General features: G+C 34.6%; 1 protein-coding gene across 8 annotated transcripts in view; it reads left to right on the top strand.

Moving 5' to 3' along the window:
* Positions 1 to 20,554, top strand: part of UGGT2 (UDP-glucose glycoprotein glucosyltransferase 2) — an 83,596-nt gene that overhangs the window by 45,595 nt on the left and 17,447 nt on the right. For all 8 annotated transcript variants that reach the window (XM_064646014.1, XM_064646012.1, XM_064646013.1 and 5 more), the window contains 10 exons: positions 1,771 to 1,865; positions 4,357 to 4,563; positions 5,886 to 6,017; positions 7,961 to 8,088; positions 9,316 to 9,411; positions 11,110 to 11,212; positions 15,937 to 16,016; positions 17,357 to 17,546; positions 18,412 to 18,570; positions 19,700 to 19,785. In XM_064646014.1, coding sequence (XP_064502084.1) covers positions 1,771 to 1,865; positions 4,357 to 4,563; positions 5,886 to 6,017; positions 7,961 to 8,088; positions 9,316 to 9,411; positions 11,110 to 11,212; positions 15,937 to 16,016; positions 17,357 to 17,546; positions 18,412 to 18,570; positions 19,700 to 19,785 — 1,276 coding nt within the window. The remainder of the gene's footprint in view (positions 1 to 1,770; positions 1,866 to 4,356; positions 4,564 to 5,885; positions 6,018 to 7,960; positions 8,089 to 9,315; positions 9,412 to 11,109; positions 11,213 to 15,936; positions 16,017 to 17,356; positions 17,547 to 18,411; positions 18,571 to 19,699; positions 19,786 to 20,554) is intronic.

The following is a 20,554-nucleotide window of genomic DNA, read 5'->3' as shown; positions in this document are numbered from 1 at the left end:
CAGCTTTGGAAACAGATGCGGTTTTCAAACTAATATGATTTTATTTGAGAATGTTAGAGGATATTCAGTTTTCAAGTGACTCTTAGCTGCACCATTATCAAATGCAGAATATATAGTCTTTGTAATATCTATACCAAAATTAGGCATATCTGTAATTTCAGGAATAATTGATTATATATCTTATTTATTAGCATAAGTATCTTCTTATTTTTCACCTAGTTAGATGGTTTAATTTTGCTATATGAAGCTTTGTCTTTTTGTAGAAAAGAAATAAAATATATTCTGATAAGCTCTGTCAGGGGAAGTTTAGGTTGGATATTAGGATGAAATTTTTTACGGAGAGAATAATCATTCATTGGAATGGGCTGCCCAGGGAGGTGGTGGCTTCACCGTCCGTGGAGGTTTTTAAGATGAGAATGGATGTGGCACTTAGTGCCATGGTCTAGTAACCACGGCGGTGTTGGATCAAGGGTTGGACTGGATGATCTCGGAGGTCTTTTCCAACCCAGTTGATTCTATGATTCTATGATATTATCACTCATTTATACATTTTATATTTATTAAAACTCAATTTTTTTGTACATTTGAACTATTTTTTAATGTAAACATTCTTATTGCATATACAAGTACATTCCCTTGGAGTTAGAGGAAATTACAACAGAGGGGGCATATTTCTGCATGGAATTTTACCTTTTTTACTTCTAGGAGGGAACAGTTAACAATTGCTCTTAACCAGTCCATCAAGAGACAGAATAACCATGTTAACAAAGTGCTGTTCTTTCAGTGATTTTTATGTAATATTTACAGAGTTTCTACTTATTCCATTATCAGAAGTAAATGCCAAATACTTAAATTTCTTCAGAATACAATTATTTGGCTCTATTTGATTCTGTGTCTTCAACCATAGGGACATCTCAGCTAGCTGTCAAATGACTGACTTTCAATTTTAGGCTTATTTGTAAGATTGAGATCTCTTGTGTAAAGCCCATAACCTTTAAGCTGGAATCTGTATTTCATATCTCTGTCCCCAGTATGTTTCTCTAGACCACAGCAAGAGTTAATAATAACCTCTTCCTAGAATCTCACCAGAACCTTTGAAAATTTCTGTCTATATGTATTACCTTTTAGGGGATATAGGATAGACCTGGGTAGACTGATATTCTTCTACAGATAATTTTGCAGAATTTTTCGCACACTGTTCCTCTTCTATGACAAGTAAAGAACAGGAGATTGCAGAGCAGGAAAATAGGAAATTTTCTGCAAATACACTTACAGAGTAGTTTACTTTCTTTGGACTGTATTTATTATTATTCCCATATGTGTCCAGAAGGTTTTTTCCAACATTTAGTTGAAGGACTCTACTGCCAGAGAAAGTGGTTGGCCTAGTTTATGCATTCTTGTAACTACTTAATTCTTCTCATTTCTGGCTATATGAGCAGCCTCCAATCCAATGTTCAGAAGTAACCTCTGGTAAAGCAGACCTTGTTAATTGGAGCTATCTTATTACTTAGGGCCCTTTTGTTTCAGTGCTGCAACAATGGCTTGGCTCTTTTAGTGACTTTGTCCTATTAACATGGTAAATTACCTCCTAAGAATCTTATTTCAATTCAGAGAACAAAAGATTCTGATGTGGCAAAGATTAGTCTTTTAATTGAAGTCAGCAGTCAAACATACACATAAATTTTGAAATCTCAAACAGAATTAATTCATTATTCATTAGTTGTGAGAAGATTCTCCAGAAAGTAATGCAGGATTATCTTTAATTTTCAGATGAAGATGCAGTATATGCTGTTACTATCTGGATTATTGCTGATTTTGATAAGCCATCTGGTAGACGACTGCTTTCTAATGCCTTGAAAAGCCTGGTGAGTTTCTAGCAGGTTTCATGAAATTAATTATTATGAATATGTTCTTAACAATGCTCTGCACATTCAGTAATTATACTGCTACATAAAGGTGTAACAACATTTTTTTTGTGAGTCAGGTGCATACTTAAAAGACTGTGCTTTTGTTTTGCCCAACTCCCCCCCAGAAATGATCATTTGGTTGGTTCTTGGGTCATGACACAGGAGAGAAACTGTGACACTGTGTACTAAAAGGGTGAATGTCTTCCCAGTTACAGACTTTCTCCCATCACGTAGCCTAGCATGTGACCTGGGCCAAGGAATTTAGCATACTGCCTGTTGATATGAGCCATTATGCAGTGTTCTCCTGTTAATATAGCATAACTGTGGTCATGAAGCAACCATTTTTTCATGTACTGTTTGTGTGCTTCAAAGAGAGATTAATTTTTGTGTGTGTGTTTTTAATGTTAGGAGGATCATCCACATTCATGAGTTTGCTTTTATTTTAAGTTCTTCTGTATTAATAATAGGATTTAAAGTATAAAATACAAATATGTAAATATACTTTATAAAGTATAAATGTCTCACGTGAATATAGATGATGAAAAACTCTCAGTTTGGGTCAGGTTAGGAGAGTGCTTAAACTGAAATTGGGAAAGCATCTACATTTTCCAATCAGGAATGAAATAGGAACCACCCTAAGGGAATTAGAAGATTGATATCTTGCAGAGAGCATGTGATAACAAGTGTGTATTAGAGAGAGGCTTTAAAAAACGTAAAGAGGAATATTCAGTACAAGTCCTTGTTACAGAAAAACATTTAATTTCTCTGACTGCTTGATCAGTGACCCAAGCTTGACATGTCTTCCATCTGTAGTTTCGTTTTCTGCCCACCACTTCAGCAGAGGAAAAATTCCATATTCCCAGCTAAGAGGTGAGAACTGCCTAGGCAAGTCCCCATGTGTTAGTAAGGAGAATCTAGGAAAAAAAACTATTAGAAAAAAACATTCTGAATAAGGTTGGTCGAATCTTCAATGCAACAGCAGTTTAATTGGTTATCTTCATTCTAATTCATAGATTGATTCACATAAACCTCCTGTACTGCTTGGTCTAGTGACTTTCAAGTGTCATGACAAAAACCAGAACCAATATTTTTCTGAAGTCCATTGATTTGTATGGAGGCTCTCCTTTCTAGTCCCTTTTGTCTGTCAAATCAGGGTCTAGTAGAATTTCTGATAGTTGCAGAATTGGCACAAACACCTCTTGCTTATGACTTGCCATCAGCATTTGAAGAAAACGTGCAAGAATCTGGGTGGGAAAGTGGCTGAAGGAAATGCACTTTTAACTATTCCAACTAATATATACTGTTTTGAAAACTACAAATATATTTTTACTTCATTTGAAAAAAAAGCTAGAGATGTCTTAGCTGGAAGAGACCTTTAGAGTTCATCCAGTTCAGCCTCCCACTCAGAGTGGGATTATTGCCTTTATTAGATCAGGTCAACTGTAGGTGTGTCTGAAGGATTCCTGGAAATCTCCAAGGAGGCAACTCTGTCCCCTCCCTTTAAAATTTGCTCTGGTGTTGCACTGCCTTCCTAGTACAGTTTTTTCTGCCAGGCCAAAATCTGTGACCATTAACCCTTGTTATACTCTGCTGCTACCAAGAAGGATTTGGCCCCAGTCATGTTTTTCATTCCCCTTCAGTAGCAGTTGGTTGCTATTAGAGTCCCCTGTAGCCTCCTCTTTGCCAGACTGAGCAAGCCCAGGTTCTTCAAGTACTTCCTCATAGTCTTCTGACCATCTTAAAAGCCCTTTGCTGAAGCCTCTCCAGCATTTCAACATCTTTTACTGCACTGGGGGGGACCATAACTGTTTTAACAAAGTTTTTCTCAAGGGCTGCAATTTAAAGTTTGCTAAAGTTTAATGTGTTGAGTACCAGTGATTGCACTACTTATTTTTTTATTCCTTACTGCAGTAAAGTCCATTTACCTTTTCTTCAGTTAGTGATGCTATTTGATCCTACCTTAGAATCCTCATGCTCTCTGGTAAAATTTGAGTGGCATCACTGACTTTAGCAGTGAAAGATTTTTCTGGTGATTAAGATTAAAGGGGTAAGTGGATAAATTTGCTTGCATTAATTTTATGCTTAGTTTGATAGTTTTTGAAAAACAGAAAAATGTCTACAAAACCAGTTCTGAATTCTGTAAATGAACACTTGTGTATATCCTTTGTTAAAAATAGGCTTCTGCAAAATGCTCAGAGGCAATTGTTCTATTAAAAAAACCCTTCTATTTAAAATATGTTTTACAGAATAGGTAAATCTTTAGTAATTATGTTTTAACTCCTAGTTGAAATTATGAATTATATTATGGCATTGAAGTATATTTTCTAAAGACAAATAGCTGCAAAAAAATTAAATACTTAAGTTCATTTCACAGAGATATGAATACACTACATAACAGCAGATGGAACTGTAAATGAATGTGCTTATTATTCTGTATTTTTCTTTGCAGAAAACAAGCAGTCATACACGAGTAGGGATTTTGAACAATCCTTCATCAAAAATAAAGGAATCTAACACAGCCATTGCAAGAGGAATTTTGTCTGCTTTTCTAACACAAAATAACAGCAACTTAAAACGTTTCCTCAGTAAACTCAGTAAGGAAGAGACAGCAAAATCCCTTGCTGCTGGAACTAAAATTACTAAATTCCTCATCCCAGTGAGTAAAAACTAAATTAGATTACTTTCTTTTTCATTTTACATATATTTTATTGTAAGGGGGCATGGTTGAGAGTGACAGCGTGTGGCCAAATGTTACTAAGTTTATAACCCTTATACAGTTTCTGCTCAAGCAGATTTGGATTTTTGGCAACTTTTATACAGTTGAAGAATAAAGAATTTATTTGAAGTCAAGCAAGAGTACTGAAAAATAGAAAGTACAGATACTGGAAAATCGAAACCAAAATAGTTTATTTTTTAATTGTTGATTTTTTTTGATAGCTCTCAGTTAAAATTCCAATATTACTGTTTTTCAAGAATTAAGATTTCAGAAGTAACTTTTTACTGCTGCTGTGGTTGTGAGCAGTAGTAGGCACAGACTGAAGCATTATACAGTTCTGGACAACATTTTCTGCTGTGTTTTTATGCAAATTCATTGGTTTAAAATACAAATGTTGCTGATTTCAAATTTCTCATGTAGAGTGGAGCTGAGTTATCAAATAACAGCTGCTAACTAATGGTTTTGTTTCAGAAGGAGCTATAAATTGTCATCTTTTTAAATAGGAGGTGTTGCAAAACTAAGAGAACTCTGGCAACATACTGGAAAATTAATTAGTTGCTTTGAGTCATTGCTTTTTATTTCTTTAATAGATTTTGAAAGACGTAAAGGTAGATAATCAAGCAGGCATGTTACTGATTTATTTTGTTTTCTTTATTCTGATACATTAATTGTATCTGAACGAATCTATTTGCTTGGTCTGCATATTACTAGTGAAGAAATACATATCAGGAGAGTTTAATATAGCATGATAATTTTGACAGGTAAGGCACAGTGCCAGTGTAAGTTTTGACATTTTTTCCCACTTTGGACATGGATTTGTTGTGTGTCTTATTGGATGATGTTGGCTTCCCCAAAACATATTCAAGTTGTATCCAGTGGCCACATGAATGACTGTTAGGTTTCTGGGGTATTATGGATTTTTTGTACATCTTTTTCCTAAAAGTGAGAATATAGTTCAGTTGTTAACAGAAAATATTATTTTTCATGCAGCCATGTGCTGGATTGTGGAAAAAGTGCTTACCCTCAGGCTCAGTTTTCCTCTCACAGTTATTCAGAGTTGCCCCAGGGTAAAAACAGCACCCTAGCTAATTGTGAGACCTTGGCTCCACACCAACAGTCGTGTACTTACACTAAAGTTGAGGTTGTTTTGCTTTGATTTCTCATTACCACATAACTTAGAGAAAATCTTTGATTACCTCATCTGTTACAAAATTTATTTTTGCTGAATCATTCCACCATCTTATGCTTTACCTTTGCTTTAGGGAATGGATGGCAATACTTTTGAGAAGAAGTACAACACTTTAGGACTGGATTTAATTAAAACCCACCAGATGTTCTGCCAGGAGGTTCTTAAACTGCTTCCTGGGCAAATGGCTGTTATGAGCAATGGCAGGGTAAGAAAGAAAGTAATTCATCACTCAGTCTTCTTGTAGGAATTTTTTACTTCCTGGAACTTCAGTTTCAAACTAAAGAAAATGCATTATAATAATTTCCCAGTTATTAATCCTATAGTTAGAGAATGGTATGAATGTTTGCCTTTGGGGTTTTTTAGTTTGTTTTACTCCTGTTTTTTTCATGAGCTCTATTCCATTGAAGCTGCTATGTATGTGTGTAATTCCCACAGCTGTTTTAGAGTTAATCTGACGAATTTCTCTAAATGGTTTGATATCTGATTTTTTATTTATGATATTTAAGAATAAATTTTGATCCTGAGCTTACCTATATTATACCCCATAAATAAATATATATAAATTACACTTTCTAGGTTAGTATTTCAAGCTGTAAAACACCACATTTTTTTATAAATATTAAGTTGTTTTATAGTCTTAATTCTTACTATTCAAATAAAAGTATAGTAATTTTTTTGTTTCTTATATGTATAGCCTGGAACCAATAGCCTTAATTCCAGTGTGTCTGTAGGTGAACTGTGATTTAAAAAATACAATGTTGCATTCAATATTTAGTACTTGTTAAATGACAGTCAATATCTTATATTGTAAATAAAATCTGTACAGACTACTCCTTTACTCTTTTCTATTTTCTGTTTATTGCTCCAGCATTAGAAAGAAAGAGATACTGTGTTGGCATCTCATTACTGGAACCTCTCTTTAAATTGTGACTTTAGTTATTTTTGTGCATCCTAAATGCTTCTGAGGTGCAACTGAAACACCTCTAATAAACACACAGAAAGCATTTCTGTTGATGAAGCACAAAAGCATTGTTGGCTTTTTTGGTGTCAACTCCCCCATAGCTAAATATGCAATGTTATCTTATAAATTATTATTACTGTTTTCTATGCCTAAAAAGCTCAAATAATGTCATATTTTAAGTTTTGGGGAAATAGGTTTCCTAAAAATACTTGGATAAATCTGATAATGCACATTCCATCTGAATGTGTGTTTTCACTTAAAAGATTACTTTAAAAAAAAGATATGGGATATCCTTCACTTCTACCTTAGCTATTTCAGCACTTTAGTTTTATTTTCATGAGCAAATTAAATTTTTTTCTAGTTATAACTTGTACAAAATTAGCATGGTATTTTATAATCACACTGTGGTTTCATCTATCTCATACATCATTAATACTGATAAACAGTCAAAAGTGAAATAACTCCAGAGAGGTTACATAACCTCTCATTTTTAGGAAGCAGTTGAATTTTGGGAGAGAGGCGTTCAGTGCCAAACTTACATCATGATATTCTACATCCTGGGCACTGTGTAAGTTGACTTGGGTCCATTTAGCTTGGTGGACGTTGAGTAGAAAATCCAAACAGTATCCTCAAAGCTATTTTCTGGAACTTCAAGGCACCTTCTTTTCCTTCAGACACCAAAATAACATAGTAGTTCTATATCTTGTCTCTTATTCTGCATTTCTTATCCTTTGCTCTTTTCTTCCTTTCTGTACATTCTGCTTAGAATGGATAGAAAGCCTTGAGAAGTTAAGATTGTGCTCACAGAATTAAACAACTAATTAGTGTAGTAGACAGACAGTAATTTGAGTTTAAATTAATGCATCTAACAGAACTTCTTCTTAAACTTAGAGTTGTTATTTCTAAGTAGTGTATTCCTTTACAAAGGGACGTATAATGAAAGATAACATGGATATTTCGATTGCAAGTATTTTTGTGATTGAAAATTAACTGTAATCACATAACTGTAAAAACCTAATTCTGCATGGTTACTATAAAGTTTAGTGTTTTATAGTTACTAATATTGAAATGTATGGGGATGGGGGTTGAATATTGTGCATTCATTTAAAATATTAATGTATTTTTACTTACAAATGGAACAGTATTGGGACATTCCACACTTAATGACATTTTTTTCTCTATCTAAGGTACTGGGTCCTTTAGATGAAAATGAATTCTATGCAGAAGACTTTGATTTGTTAGAAAAGATAACATACAGTACCTCAGCGGAGAAGATTAAAGCTCTTGTAAAAGAGATGGGAAACAGCAGTAAAAGGTAAAATTCTCTTTCATTTTGAGGCTTTGTGATGTACTGTCTTGTTTATTGCCTGTGACAAATTAATCATCTTTTTACATGGGAAAATATGAACAAAGGTTCAAGTGTATAGTAATAGTACTCTTCATGCTATATATATACACTCTACATGCACTTAAAGTGTTTGTTGTTTGAATGCTGTATATTTGCTATCCTCTTACTTAGCATTTGAATACTTCTGTGCAGACAGGTTTGTCTGTCCTTCATTGCCTGGTTAGCATTTCCCTGACAGACTTAATATACTTATCTACTCCAGCCCTTGCCCTGTTTTCCAGAAGAAATTACACATCTGCTAAATTCTATATCACCTTTATGCTTGGCTGATTATGCTATTTAACATAGTTTTCCACTATATATATAAACTGTGTATTTTGGTTTTCAACTGCCTGTGTCATCCTGCTGGTGACAGCCTCTTTGTTGCCTCTTTGTTACAGCACAGAGGAGGATAAAAGGCATCCTGTGTTACTCAAAAGAAGTGCACTCTCTTGTCATTGCACATATATGTGATGAGGTTAAGGCATAAGAGATCCCTGTATGTGTCCAAAAAATCACATCCTCTCCAACTCACCTCATCTCATGTGTGCAGACAACATTCACACATGTAGAGATGAGTTCTAGACATCTTTTAGTCTAAGGATCCAGCTGGTGTACAAAGAAGAGAGCAAAATTATGTTATTTTTACAATATCTGTTGGCTTTTAAATCTGAGTATCATTTCTGTTATCTGGAAGGACTGGCACAACTGAAAGAATCACTACCAGAAAAAAAAAAATCAGCAAGAGTTAGATATCCAGGAGACAAGTAGTGAGAGGCAAAACATTCAGACAAATACTGTGACTTAGTGACACTGAAAAAAAATAAGAAAAAGAAGGAATAAAGAGTTATAAATGTCAGCAAATTTTAGCATCGAAACTGTGTGGCTGAATTACAATTATGCAAATTCTGCATCAGTTAAAATTAAGAAGTGTGCAGTTCACAAGCTCTAAGGCTGTAGTGGTTCTTGGGCATTGTCATGCTAAAGGTTTTAGTCCTCAGAGCTACAAATACTGACATGATAATTCCTTTAAAGAGTCCAGGTTTGGGATATGGGCTTCTTAAATATTATGCAGACAGACAGACAGACATTAAAATATAAATGTTTTACTCTTTTTCTAATGAAAAAGAACTATATGTGCTTTATTTAATACAGTGGCAGTGATTTGATTATGAAAATAGATGCCCTGCTGTCATCTTTGCCTAAAACAGAGACGAGACAGGATGCTGAATTACTTAAAGAGCAGCACAGGTAAGTTCTGTCTGTTGTGATAATGCATTTACAGTACTTTCATATAGAAATTAGAATGTACTGGTGACTACATGAGGTCTCTGGAAACTTGAGTAAGCATTCCAGTTTGGAAAGAAGTTGTTGGTTCTGTGTTTGTATGAACAACCTGTTCATCTGCCATAACATAACGTGGTTTTACCTTTTTCTTAAGAAATTAATTAGTAATACCTAATGATTTTCCAACCTTATACTTTGCTGAAAAAGGAGTGATTACAATTGATGTGAGTAGGAGTGGTTGATTCAGAGTTAGAAAACTTGGAGTCAATACACTTACTAAGATGTTAGAAGGAGTTTCACTGATTAGAACTAAAAGAAGTCTCCACTAATTTTTGTTAATGTGGAAAACTAGCACAGCTTTTTATGTCTGTGGATCTTGATTACTGTTGCCAAGACTGATGTACATGTGCTTGTACCTGGATAACAGTTTATGACTTAGCAGTGTCTAGCTAATACAACTAGATTACATTAAAATGCAAATTAATAGGGCTCACTGGCAGCTAATTCCTTAAGGAAAAGCGAACCCCCTGTCATCAGCCAGCAGATTTAGACCCGGGAAGCTCATGTGTCTTTAGGGTCCTTACTTGTGTGTTGGCTCCTTGTGTTTGGAATCCTGCATTTAGAAAGTGAATATGCCCTGTCACCTTTTGTTGTTATTGTTGATGAACGAGACCTAAAGTACCAAGATGAGCATCTGTGAATCCTGTCCTCTCTGTAAGGGGATACTGGTTTTAAATTAAGCTTAGCTGGGGCAAGCTTATTGGAGAGACAGGTACATTTTTTAAAAGGACATATGGTAACATGAGAACTATGATCAAGCTAAAGATTTTTGAAATGTTATTTTGGAATCCCTACTTGTTTTACTGGTAAATGTCCTCCAGTGTGCTGTGCTTGGTGGGCTGCCCCTGTTGTTGAAAACAGGAGTAAAATCAGTAGTAGCCTGTTTTAAGAGGCTAACACCATTGTCAAAGTTAGTTACTGACTAGTAACAGTCAGTACTGTGCTGCTACCATACCTTTTGTGGAAAACAAATTCAGGCAGTCCCTTTTGCGTATTTACAGCACATTGGTTTTTGTCTTTTTTAAAGTGAGGTTTACTAACATTTCCTTCCTGTCGATCTAGAGTACTTTAAATAGCGTCTCCCTGACTTAGTCTAATCAAGTTTATCAAACTAAATTATTTTCTGGAATGCATAATGCTAATCCATCCTGTCAAGTTTCACACTTCTCAGTTGCCATTTTTTCCACTGCTTGGTTCTTTTTCTTTTTTCTAAATTGTAGCACTGCCAGCACTTGTCTCATCTGATGGTTCTAGATCTTGGTGAAGGAAACTGTAGATGAGTATCAAAAAGGCCATATTTTTCCAAGTTTTACTATGGTTTATTCTATTAATTTTGTTGTGGGAAATCTATCTAATCAATAACCAGTATAGAACTATGTAGATCAATGCTAAATTTTTAATGTCTGTTCTCATTTAGCTTCCCTAGTGATATCACAGAGAGCAATCATGATTATTGATTGAAATGAGGGAAGTGTCTTTTTGAATAGTAAAATCTGAAGTACTTCTGATATTACAAATTCATGCCTAAAAATGCTTGTCATTTCCACAAATTCAGTTCAGAGTTTTAATTTTTAATGAATATTTTTAATACTTTTTTAACAGCGTAGTAAAAGTCGACCCCCAACAAAACGAACCATTCTATGATGTTATTGCTATTGTGGATCCATTGACAAGAGAAGCACAGAAGATGTCTCATTTATTGATTGTAAGACGGTGGTAATTTTTTTTAATTTACGTATTTGTAGCTTAATTTTTACTAAACTTGTTCTAATTTTCATGTACAGTATAATAAAAGGCTAAACAAAATTTAGGGTTTTTTTCTTTTAAATATGTGTTTAGTCATTTTAATTCATATAAAAAAGTTGGGGGTGACCTAATTCATCATTGTGAGTACTTTATTTGCAAGTGAAGTTCATATGCCCCATGCACCAGTCCTCTTAAAAGTGAGTCCATAAGTGCTCTTTATAGTGAATAGAAGGAAAGGAAGAGATTGTCTACATAATACAGAGGAAGAGAATCTCCTATCTCAAAATTTTAAGAGGCGTATGCTTCATTCTATTAAACCAGATCACCTTAGTTTTCCAAGGTACCCAGTTGAGATGGTCTAAATCTGACCTGTAATATCATCGTAAGAAGATTGGACTATAAACCTTTCAGCTCTTGGAGGGGTATTTCTCAGTTGATTAATGCTACTGAGTATTTCTAGATGGTCTTCCATTGTGTGTAGCTATTGATCTTTGAAAGAGAAATGGGCCTAAAAACATAGCTGCTAAAATGATTTTCTTTTTTCGCTTACTGCAAAATATCACTGCCTCAGGTTCCTTTATAGTTTCCCATAAAAATGCAAATTTTGTCTTCACTTTATGGTCTGCTACAGTTCTGAAGCCTGTAACTTGATTTTTGGTGCATCCCATTTTATCTTCTTTTTTCTTCAGTAATTATGCAAGTTTTGTAAATTCTTATATTGCTTTTTCCCCTCACATTTTCATACCCTTTTTTGTCAAAGGTTGAAGCATCCACTCTCTCTTCATATATAATAGTGAAGCAAAGTAAAATGTTTTAAAAGATTCATGAAAATTCTGATATTTCAGGACACTGAAATGCTAGCTTTTCTCTAGAATGAGATCTTTCATTTCACTGTTCTCAGTTAAAATGAAAGCTTGTATTACCAAATGAAAATATTTGCATGTTGAAATTGACTGGAAACTCTCCATTTAGCCAGAAGTTCATATTAGGAGTATAAATCACGTTAAGAACCTTGCAGTTCAGACCAGAAGCCTTCATTCCTCCTGGCACAACAGGTGCCCTCATGCATGCCTGGGCAAATGACTCCCATGGTGAACCAAGCTGTTCAGCTATCCCAGATCCTACTTGATTCCCAGGAGCTCTAGTTTTATTCAAGAAGCCAGCCTTTAGGAGAGAATAATAAAATGCTGTTGAAAGTAAACAAATCCAGAACTATTTTAATGTAGATGACACTTTTTGATAATATTTTTAAAAAACTAAAAATAACCTGGAAATTATATATTAAAAATATATATAATTATCTGGAAAGCCACCACGTCCTGGTGTAGAGACAAAACAGGCATACATATACAGCAAGCCCCAAATTCAAAGTTCTTAAATGGATGCCTTTCTGATTATCTTACTGTATATATGGGTGACTTAAATACTGTAAACTTGAAGCACCTGAATGTATTTGTATTTAAAGGTTCTTCTTTTGAGTAACATAATTGGGTTCGTGCCCAGTCTATTGTTTTGGTAACCATTCATGGTGCAAAATTTGTGTAGTAGCTACCATGGCAAACACATGATTCTTGCCCAGTCTGCATTGAATATGTCCATGTCATGATTTTTTTTTTTTTTTACCCTGGTGAAACCAGGCTATTATATTACATTCTGTGTCACTTTCTACAGAGAAATCTTTTGGTTTGTTTTTTTTTTTTTTAAATATCAACAGAAAGTTACTCAGATTAAGTGGAATTGAAATTGAGAAGGGTGTAAATAGGTATAGGTAAAATGTAATCTAAAATTTACTGCTTAGTCTGAGAACCTGGCAATTTAAGGATGGAGGCATGGTATGAGTCAGATCATGAATGAGAGCTGAGTAAAGGCTTCTGTCTGTTTTTAAAATATATACTGGATTGTACCATAAGAACTGCTCTATATCCTTTCCAGAGTGAGGCAGGTAGCACTCTCCATATAATGTGTGTTTTCCCTTTTTCAGAAGTTTCATTACAGCCTTGAGCATCAAGTATTTCCAGATAAGGCACAGGCACTGCCTATAGTAAATATTTAAATACCTGCCATAACTTAACCATGATCGGACCACATAAGTTCCTAGCAGAATATATGGAATGGCTAGTTAGTTCTGAAGTTAGGAAGGCGATCTCTAAGGTGATGTGAAAAAAATTGAAATTCCTTCTGCTAAAATGGAGGACAAAATCGAAGAGTTGTGTTGTTTTTAACTCATGGTTCACGAAAACCAGCTGAAAAATTATTATACATACTCCTAGGATCATCTGCCTTTCTTTTTCTTGTTCCAGTAGGTGTCCGGTAATTTAAAAATGTGGAGAGAAAAATCAAACCTTTTCTTTTTTTCCTGTCAGTTATCTTTTGCCTTTTTTCCTATATTCATTCTATCCTCAGAGAGAAACTCTTATTCCATCCCTAAAGTAAAAGGAGTCCTGGAAGGAGCCCTTTTGATAATATAGTCTGATTTCCTATATAACATGGGTCATAGGACTTCTTTTTATCAATTAGTATCTGAAGTAGAAATAATTTCTTAATCAATTCCTAATTTAAATATTATCAAGTAGTTGAGTGCAGATTGGAGCTCTTACTGAGCTTTTCCAGTGGGTAAGTAACCTGACTTGGACTTGGCATTATGGATTTTTATTTAGATCCATGCTGTAAGCATTCATCTTCTCATTATTTTTCCAGTTCTGTTGAAGATTCTATTATAAGAGTTTGTTTTCAGTGTAGATGCATTGTGTTATGGTGACATTCACAAACAATTCCACGTGATTGGTTGAATAGTCATGGTTTAGTGAGTTAATGCTCTTCAGATGAGTTGTGGTAACTTAAGTGTTTTGCAAAGTGACTACATATGCACAATAGAACTTGCTCTTAAATAATTTTCAGACCTAGTAAACTGAAATAATTCAGCCACTTTTTACAGTATGAAATGCTCTGTGAACTAAATTTACATGCTCTTCTTTGAATTTTCTGATTTAAAGTAAACAGACTGAACTCTTCATGTATCCTATAAAAGAGGCTTTCCAATCTTATAACCATTTTCATATGTTGCTTTAATGTCCTGGCTTTTGGTGTCCTTATAAGACCTAAATAACAGAACCAAATTCAGTATTCCAGAAGTTGAATTGTTGAAAAACACAGAAATAATGCATTATTGTCTTATTTGTCGTTTCCTATTTAAATTCCTTTGAAATGTTAATTAAGAATGGCATTATTCTTTTTGCTACTGTACTAAATGTCATGGTCAGCTGATGAATTAGGATGATACCTCAGCCTTTTGCAGGATCATTTCATTTTACACACAATCAGTGCAGATTGCTAAAGTATCATTCCTGCTATAATGGGATGAGGGGTTTGTGTTGTTTGGAGGTGAAGTCCGATACATTTATATCATGATTTTTATACTGAATGATAGATATTTGAGTCACTTGGACCTCTATTTTAATGGTCTTAAACTTCCATCACGTAATACTTTCCCTTCTTATGTTTCCAGTGCTGTTGGGTTCCCGTTTCTTGGTTCTTCACTTGTTCCCTAGCCTTTATTTTTTCTTCAGTAGTTTTCCAGTGATGGTATTCAGGTGACACAAAGGAATGAGGAACTAGGAATAGAACAGGTCCCTAGGGCCATGTAAAGTTACAGCACTGTAGTAAAGAATGTGTGTAAGCCATGGGTTGAACTGAGGAAAGAAAAAATACAGTTATAATAAAAGAGAAATTTAACAATGACCGTTGTCTTGCTCTGTTCCCAATTTATTTGCCCTTATAATTTTCGATTTTAGCCCCAGTGGTATCAATATTCTAACTTAGCTTTTATATCTTATTGACTATTCTAATAATATCCATAAATGTAGACACAGATGCTTTATACTTTCAGGTAAGCACTTTGTATCAGAAAGCACAGAAATGAAGATAACTTGATAAAGGTTTTTTTGGGTGCTTTAAATAAATTAATAACATTGTTAACTTTAAACAAAACAGATTGCTCATTAAATTAAGAAAAAGCTATTGTCCTAATTTTATGGTTCTTATGTAAAATCATCCATAACATTAGTATTTTAGAAATAAACAGATGAAGAAACTGAGAAAAAAAAAAAGTAGAAATGTATTAACTTACTGAAATTTTTTGAAGTTGATTGAATGGTTTAATACATTGTTAATGTATTGTTGACTTGTAAAATTATTAAGTAACTAAATATTAAAATAATTCTCTGTATTTGGCAATTTTCTGTATACAAGTATTTTAATAAGAATGAAAGTAATTGTTTTAAGACAAGTAATTGAGTAAAAGGTATGTGTTTGTACTTAGAGAGCTTCAAGTGTTTTAAAATCTTCTAGAAAACACAATGTAAGAAAGGTGATAATATAATTTACTCAAGTATTGGAAAATGGGAGCAGCTGCTCTTCGTAAAACAGCATCACTAGGAGAAAACATTAACATTTTGACTATCAAGAATAGCATGTGCTAAATCATGCAGTTTTAGAAAAGGTCATATCTTTATTTGGAATATCCAACAACATCCTTTAACAGACAGATATATTTAGAACATTCAAAAATCTGAGATTTCTACTGAAACTTGAGAAATTACAGGATGTCACAAGGATGACTTTGGCTTATTTTCAAGGTTTGGTGATTACCAAGAACCATTCCTTAAAGAGATTTTTTTTCTGTAGGTACTCAAGGACGTTATCAATATGAAGCTCAGGTTATTTTTGAATTGCAAATCTAAGCTGTCAGAACTGCCACTGAAGAGGTAAGTAGTTTCTAGCTTTTCTGCTATGATCTTGCTCAGTTTGGGAAAACAGCCTTAACAGTGTATGTTCCCTTAAAAAAAATAACATTGCTCTGTGTTTCTGGATTCTTTTTTCACTGAATGTTACCTTAGCAGTTTGCATTTGTCTAGAGAAAAATTTTTGTTCTAAGGTGTCAAGCATGGGATCACAGGGAAGTGATCCAGTCCATCAAATGCACCTCTTATAAACAGACCTCAGAGAAACCAGTGGAGAGCCTTTTATGCCTATGAAAACTCGTAGAGGAAGATGGTCTGCCTAACTTGATCCCTTCTTACAGCCCACTGTCTGTGCAATGAATTTTACAGATTCAGTACTCTTAATAATGAAATTCATCTGAATAAATGTACAGTCTGCATTTGAGATCTCACTATATTTCAGAAAGAAGATTAGACCCTGAAAGTACTGCCATAAATTGAAGTTTCTTTCAATTCTCTGTAGAAAACAAGGTTCGCTAATTTAGTGATAGACATTTACACTGAAATGAATTCCCCAGAGAGGATTCTTTTCCCTCTAGGAGAAATGTTTAAGCACAGCCATCTCTTTGGCAGATATTTTACCTCTAATTTTAATATCTTTATTACTAATTCCCTATGAGAAAGGTAGGTGGTAGTGCCTGCCCTTTAGCCAGTGGGCTGGAGAACGAATCACTTGCCCACAAAACGAAAGTCCTTAGTTTCTCTTTGGTTTGAGAGGAATTACTCACATCTCTTAGACTGCAAGAGTGTCTGAATCATCAGTCCTCTGAGAATCTTGTGTGAACATTGTCATGATTGCTTTTAAAGCTGGGCACTTTGCAGATGTTAATGCCTGGCTCTTTTCTTGTGCTTGGGAGAACTTTCAGCTGTGGAATAAATGGGGTAAAGAGCTGGAGAGGAATAGAGAGACCACTGCTTCTGCTAGTGTCAGGAGCAGTTCTAAAAGATTCTTTTGTTTTAATAGAGATTAGTCCCTCTGCTTAGTTCAGTGATACAGAATCTGAGAATAGGAGGCTGTTCACAGTCAAGATGTTCAGATGCACCTCTTGGCTATTCACCTTCACAGCCCTTAGAATGTTAGTGGAAAATAGGCACTTCCACAGCAAAAAATTATCAAAAGCAAATAGATGTGTTCATCTACCAACCTATTTGAGTTCCTGTTGGTATTGTCTGATGGTATTCCAAAAGCATAGGGAACTACTGTGCTTCTAAACTTCATTAATTTGGTAAACATTCCCTATATTTTAAAGTATTTTAGAAGAACTTCATGTTTGGAATATTTTGCTTTAGTACAAATATTTTTTCTAACACTTCTTTTTCAACAGCTTCTATCGGTTTGTTCTGGAACCAGAATTAAGTTATGGGATTAACAAACACCTTCCTTCTGAACCTGTGGCAAAATTCCTAGAATTGCCAGAATCGCCTCTTTTGACTCTAAACATGATCACTCCAGAAAGCTGGTTGGTTGAAGCAGTAAACAGTTCCTGTGATCTCGATAACATTCATTTACAGGAGGTAAGTAATAGTTTTTAAACACTATAAAACTTTGTTGGACCTTCCACTTCAAGAGGGAAATAGAAATACTGTGAGATTATTTTTTTTTTGTGTCTGTTCTCCAGAAATATTTTCTTTGGTAGTTGATTATTTAGTCAGTATTTTACCATTTCTATTGTCATGGTCTTTCTTTCATTTTCTCTTACTTAAAAAAAGAAAAGCCTTAAAAGAAAGCAATGAAACAGAACAAAAATCAGAATGCAGAGTACAAGTCAAGGCAATTTACCTGCTATGCTTTATGTTTACAAAAATAAGTAAAGCAATTAAAGGATTCTTTATGGTAGCTTCCTAGTTCTTTTTAATTTTTTATATGTATTTTTGGTAGTAATAGGATTAACCTAGGTAAATCTTCAAATAAACCTGAATATATGACTGTTCTTTAATGTAGGTTAAAATGTATTTCACCCTCATTTAGTTCACAGTTCTTTTAATTATATTTTAATCCCTCATCTTCAAAGTCACTAGATTTGTTTTGGTCAGCAAGCTTATGCAAAATATTGAGGATGTTTGATTGACGAGAGCTGTGTATTTGGAAGGTGTATTGTGAAAATAAAAGTTGGGATTTACCTTACCAAAGCAGAGATATCTCAGCGTCCTCAACAGTCAGTGGAGAGAAGGTACCCTCCAGACAGTGATCCTTCCTCTTAATCTTGGATACCTGTTTTATAATTGAGTGAAGTTCCTTCTGGAAGGACCTTTCTGGGGTTTTTTGACTCTTGAATTAGGTTGGGGTAAATCCCATACAACACATTTGCCACTGTAATATGTTGCTTTTTCCCCACACGGTTAAATGACGTAATGTAATGATGAAATGTTCCTTCCCTAGGTAAAAGGGGCAGTTATAGCAGAATATGAACTGGAATATATATTGCTTGAAGGGCATTGCTTTGATGTGACAACTGGACAACCTCCTCGAGGATTACAGTTCACTTTGGGCACAAAGAATAATCCTGTCGTGGTTGATACTATTGTGATGGCCAACCTTGTAAGTGTTAAGTACACGAATAGTCATTACAATTGCACACTCTGTGAGAATTCTTTATGAGCATCTTGTTCTTTAAATCCATTTCTCTGTGTTGCAAGCTTAGTAATGCTAAAAGCAACAGGCACATCCTGGAGTTGAGACCGTCTTTAATTTGCTGAACTTTCCTCCTGCTCCTCCTCTGATCCTAGTATAGGTTTGGCTATGGCCTAATTTTAGGCTCTAACCTGAAGTGCCTAAACTGGGACCCTAATTACCTTTAGTAGATGGCAGGAGGTAGTTATATTGAGATGGAGATTCCACTGACAAATGTAAGGTATGATTCACATTCTGGTTAAAATAACCGGTTTTGTTACACAATGATCCAGGCAAAAGAAGGCTCCTATTTTAGACCCTTCAGGTAAGTGCTTAGAGCCTGTATGGGACATATCCACACTTCAGAATTCCTCTCATCATGCAAAGTAATTATTTTTTGGTTTGGCAGTCTGTAGAGCAGAAGACTTTGTGATTTCTGAAATGAAAGATTTGTTTCCTATTGGCTAAGGTAATTTGATAGGGAAGGATTTTGATGAATAAGACCTCTTACCTATCTACTGTTCTCTGTTCTTTGTAAATACTATATCACAAGGAATAAAATTATTAATAAACTATAAATCTTTGATTTTTACACAAATACTGAATACGGTTTCAACAGTAGATGATATTTGGCATGATGAAACTTTTAATGGTTCCTCACATTTCAAAGCTTGCTCCACCTGACTTTCACACAGTGATAGCTATTTGCAGTGTTCCTAAAATAGAAAGGAGCTGTGTTGACACAGAAAGTTGTTCAGGACAAAAATCTTAAGTTTCAAAGAAGGTTTTCAATTTAGGGTCTATTCAGTAATTTATTTCTTTACTGCTCACTTACTTGCTGTCCTTGATGGATTTTTTTGTATACAAGTCAAATTCGGTTAGAAATGAATGGAGCACTGAAAAACATTATTATGGACATGCAGGAAAGGTGATAGTTGGTTGCATCACTGACACATTTCTTTTAGGGCTGGTATAAATGTTGGATAATTGATTTCTGTGTATGTAGATGGTTGAGTCTGAAATGCAGATGGAAGAAGTGGCTGTCTTTTTTTCGTAGGGATATTTTCAGCTGAAAGCAAATCCAGGCGCTTGGACACTGAGGTTGCGTAAAGGAAGATCTGAAGAGATTTATCAGGTTTTTTCGTAAGTATTAATCCATCATTTGGAAACACACTTATAAGTGAATCTGAAATTGTACATATTTGGAAAAGATCTGACAATACTGAAGGAAAATGAGCAAAAATAGCATTACAAAAAAGAACAAGATGTAAATGATGATTTGAAGTTTGTAAGAGATACCTTATTTCCTGATAGTGTAAGTTGTTATTTGATGGCTTATTAATGCATAATAAGCCTAAACTGCTCAGCTGGGCTTGATGCGAGCAAGGTCTCTTACTATACAGTTACACAGCTACCAGACACTTGCTCTGTTAGTTCCATGCATGGTTAACATTATCATACAACTGTTCACACCAAATTCTGTAGAAATGTCACTCATGGTTTTGTTGATTAATATTTTGACATTCCCAACATATTGAATATGTAATTCCAAGAATATGTCAAGTGGATCGTTGCTAGCACTCCAGCAGTGTCTTTATCAGCTGGAGGAAGTACCACAAATTTCCCTCTCATCACTTTTTTTCAGTCCTGAGGGTGCCTTTGAATGTAGACTTATTGATAGGAGGCATCTTTTTTTTATATAGGATTATTATATTCATTTCTAGACTTTTTTCCTTCAATTAATTCTGAGTGTTTCTTAGTTGTCTAAGTCATCTAAGAATCATTTTGGTTTACACCTTCACCTTAAAATGTAGAAGCACCCTTCAATTCGAGGCCCTGGCTGCATGTTGAGTGCACCACATTTCCCTCTCTTGGGAGAAACCTCTGTATATGGAAAGAAAGTTGTACTCCT

This window comes from Pseudopipra pipra, chromosome 2 (assembly GCF_036250125.1).
Source record: "Pseudopipra pipra isolate bDixPip1 chromosome 2, bDixPip1.hap1, whole genome shotgun sequence".
Taxonomy (NCBI): domain Eukaryota; kingdom Metazoa; phylum Chordata; class Aves; order Passeriformes; family Pipridae; genus Pseudopipra; species Pseudopipra pipra.
The sequence above is the reverse complement of the archived record's forward strand: the minus strand, read 5'-3'. Positions and strand labels throughout refer to the sequence as shown.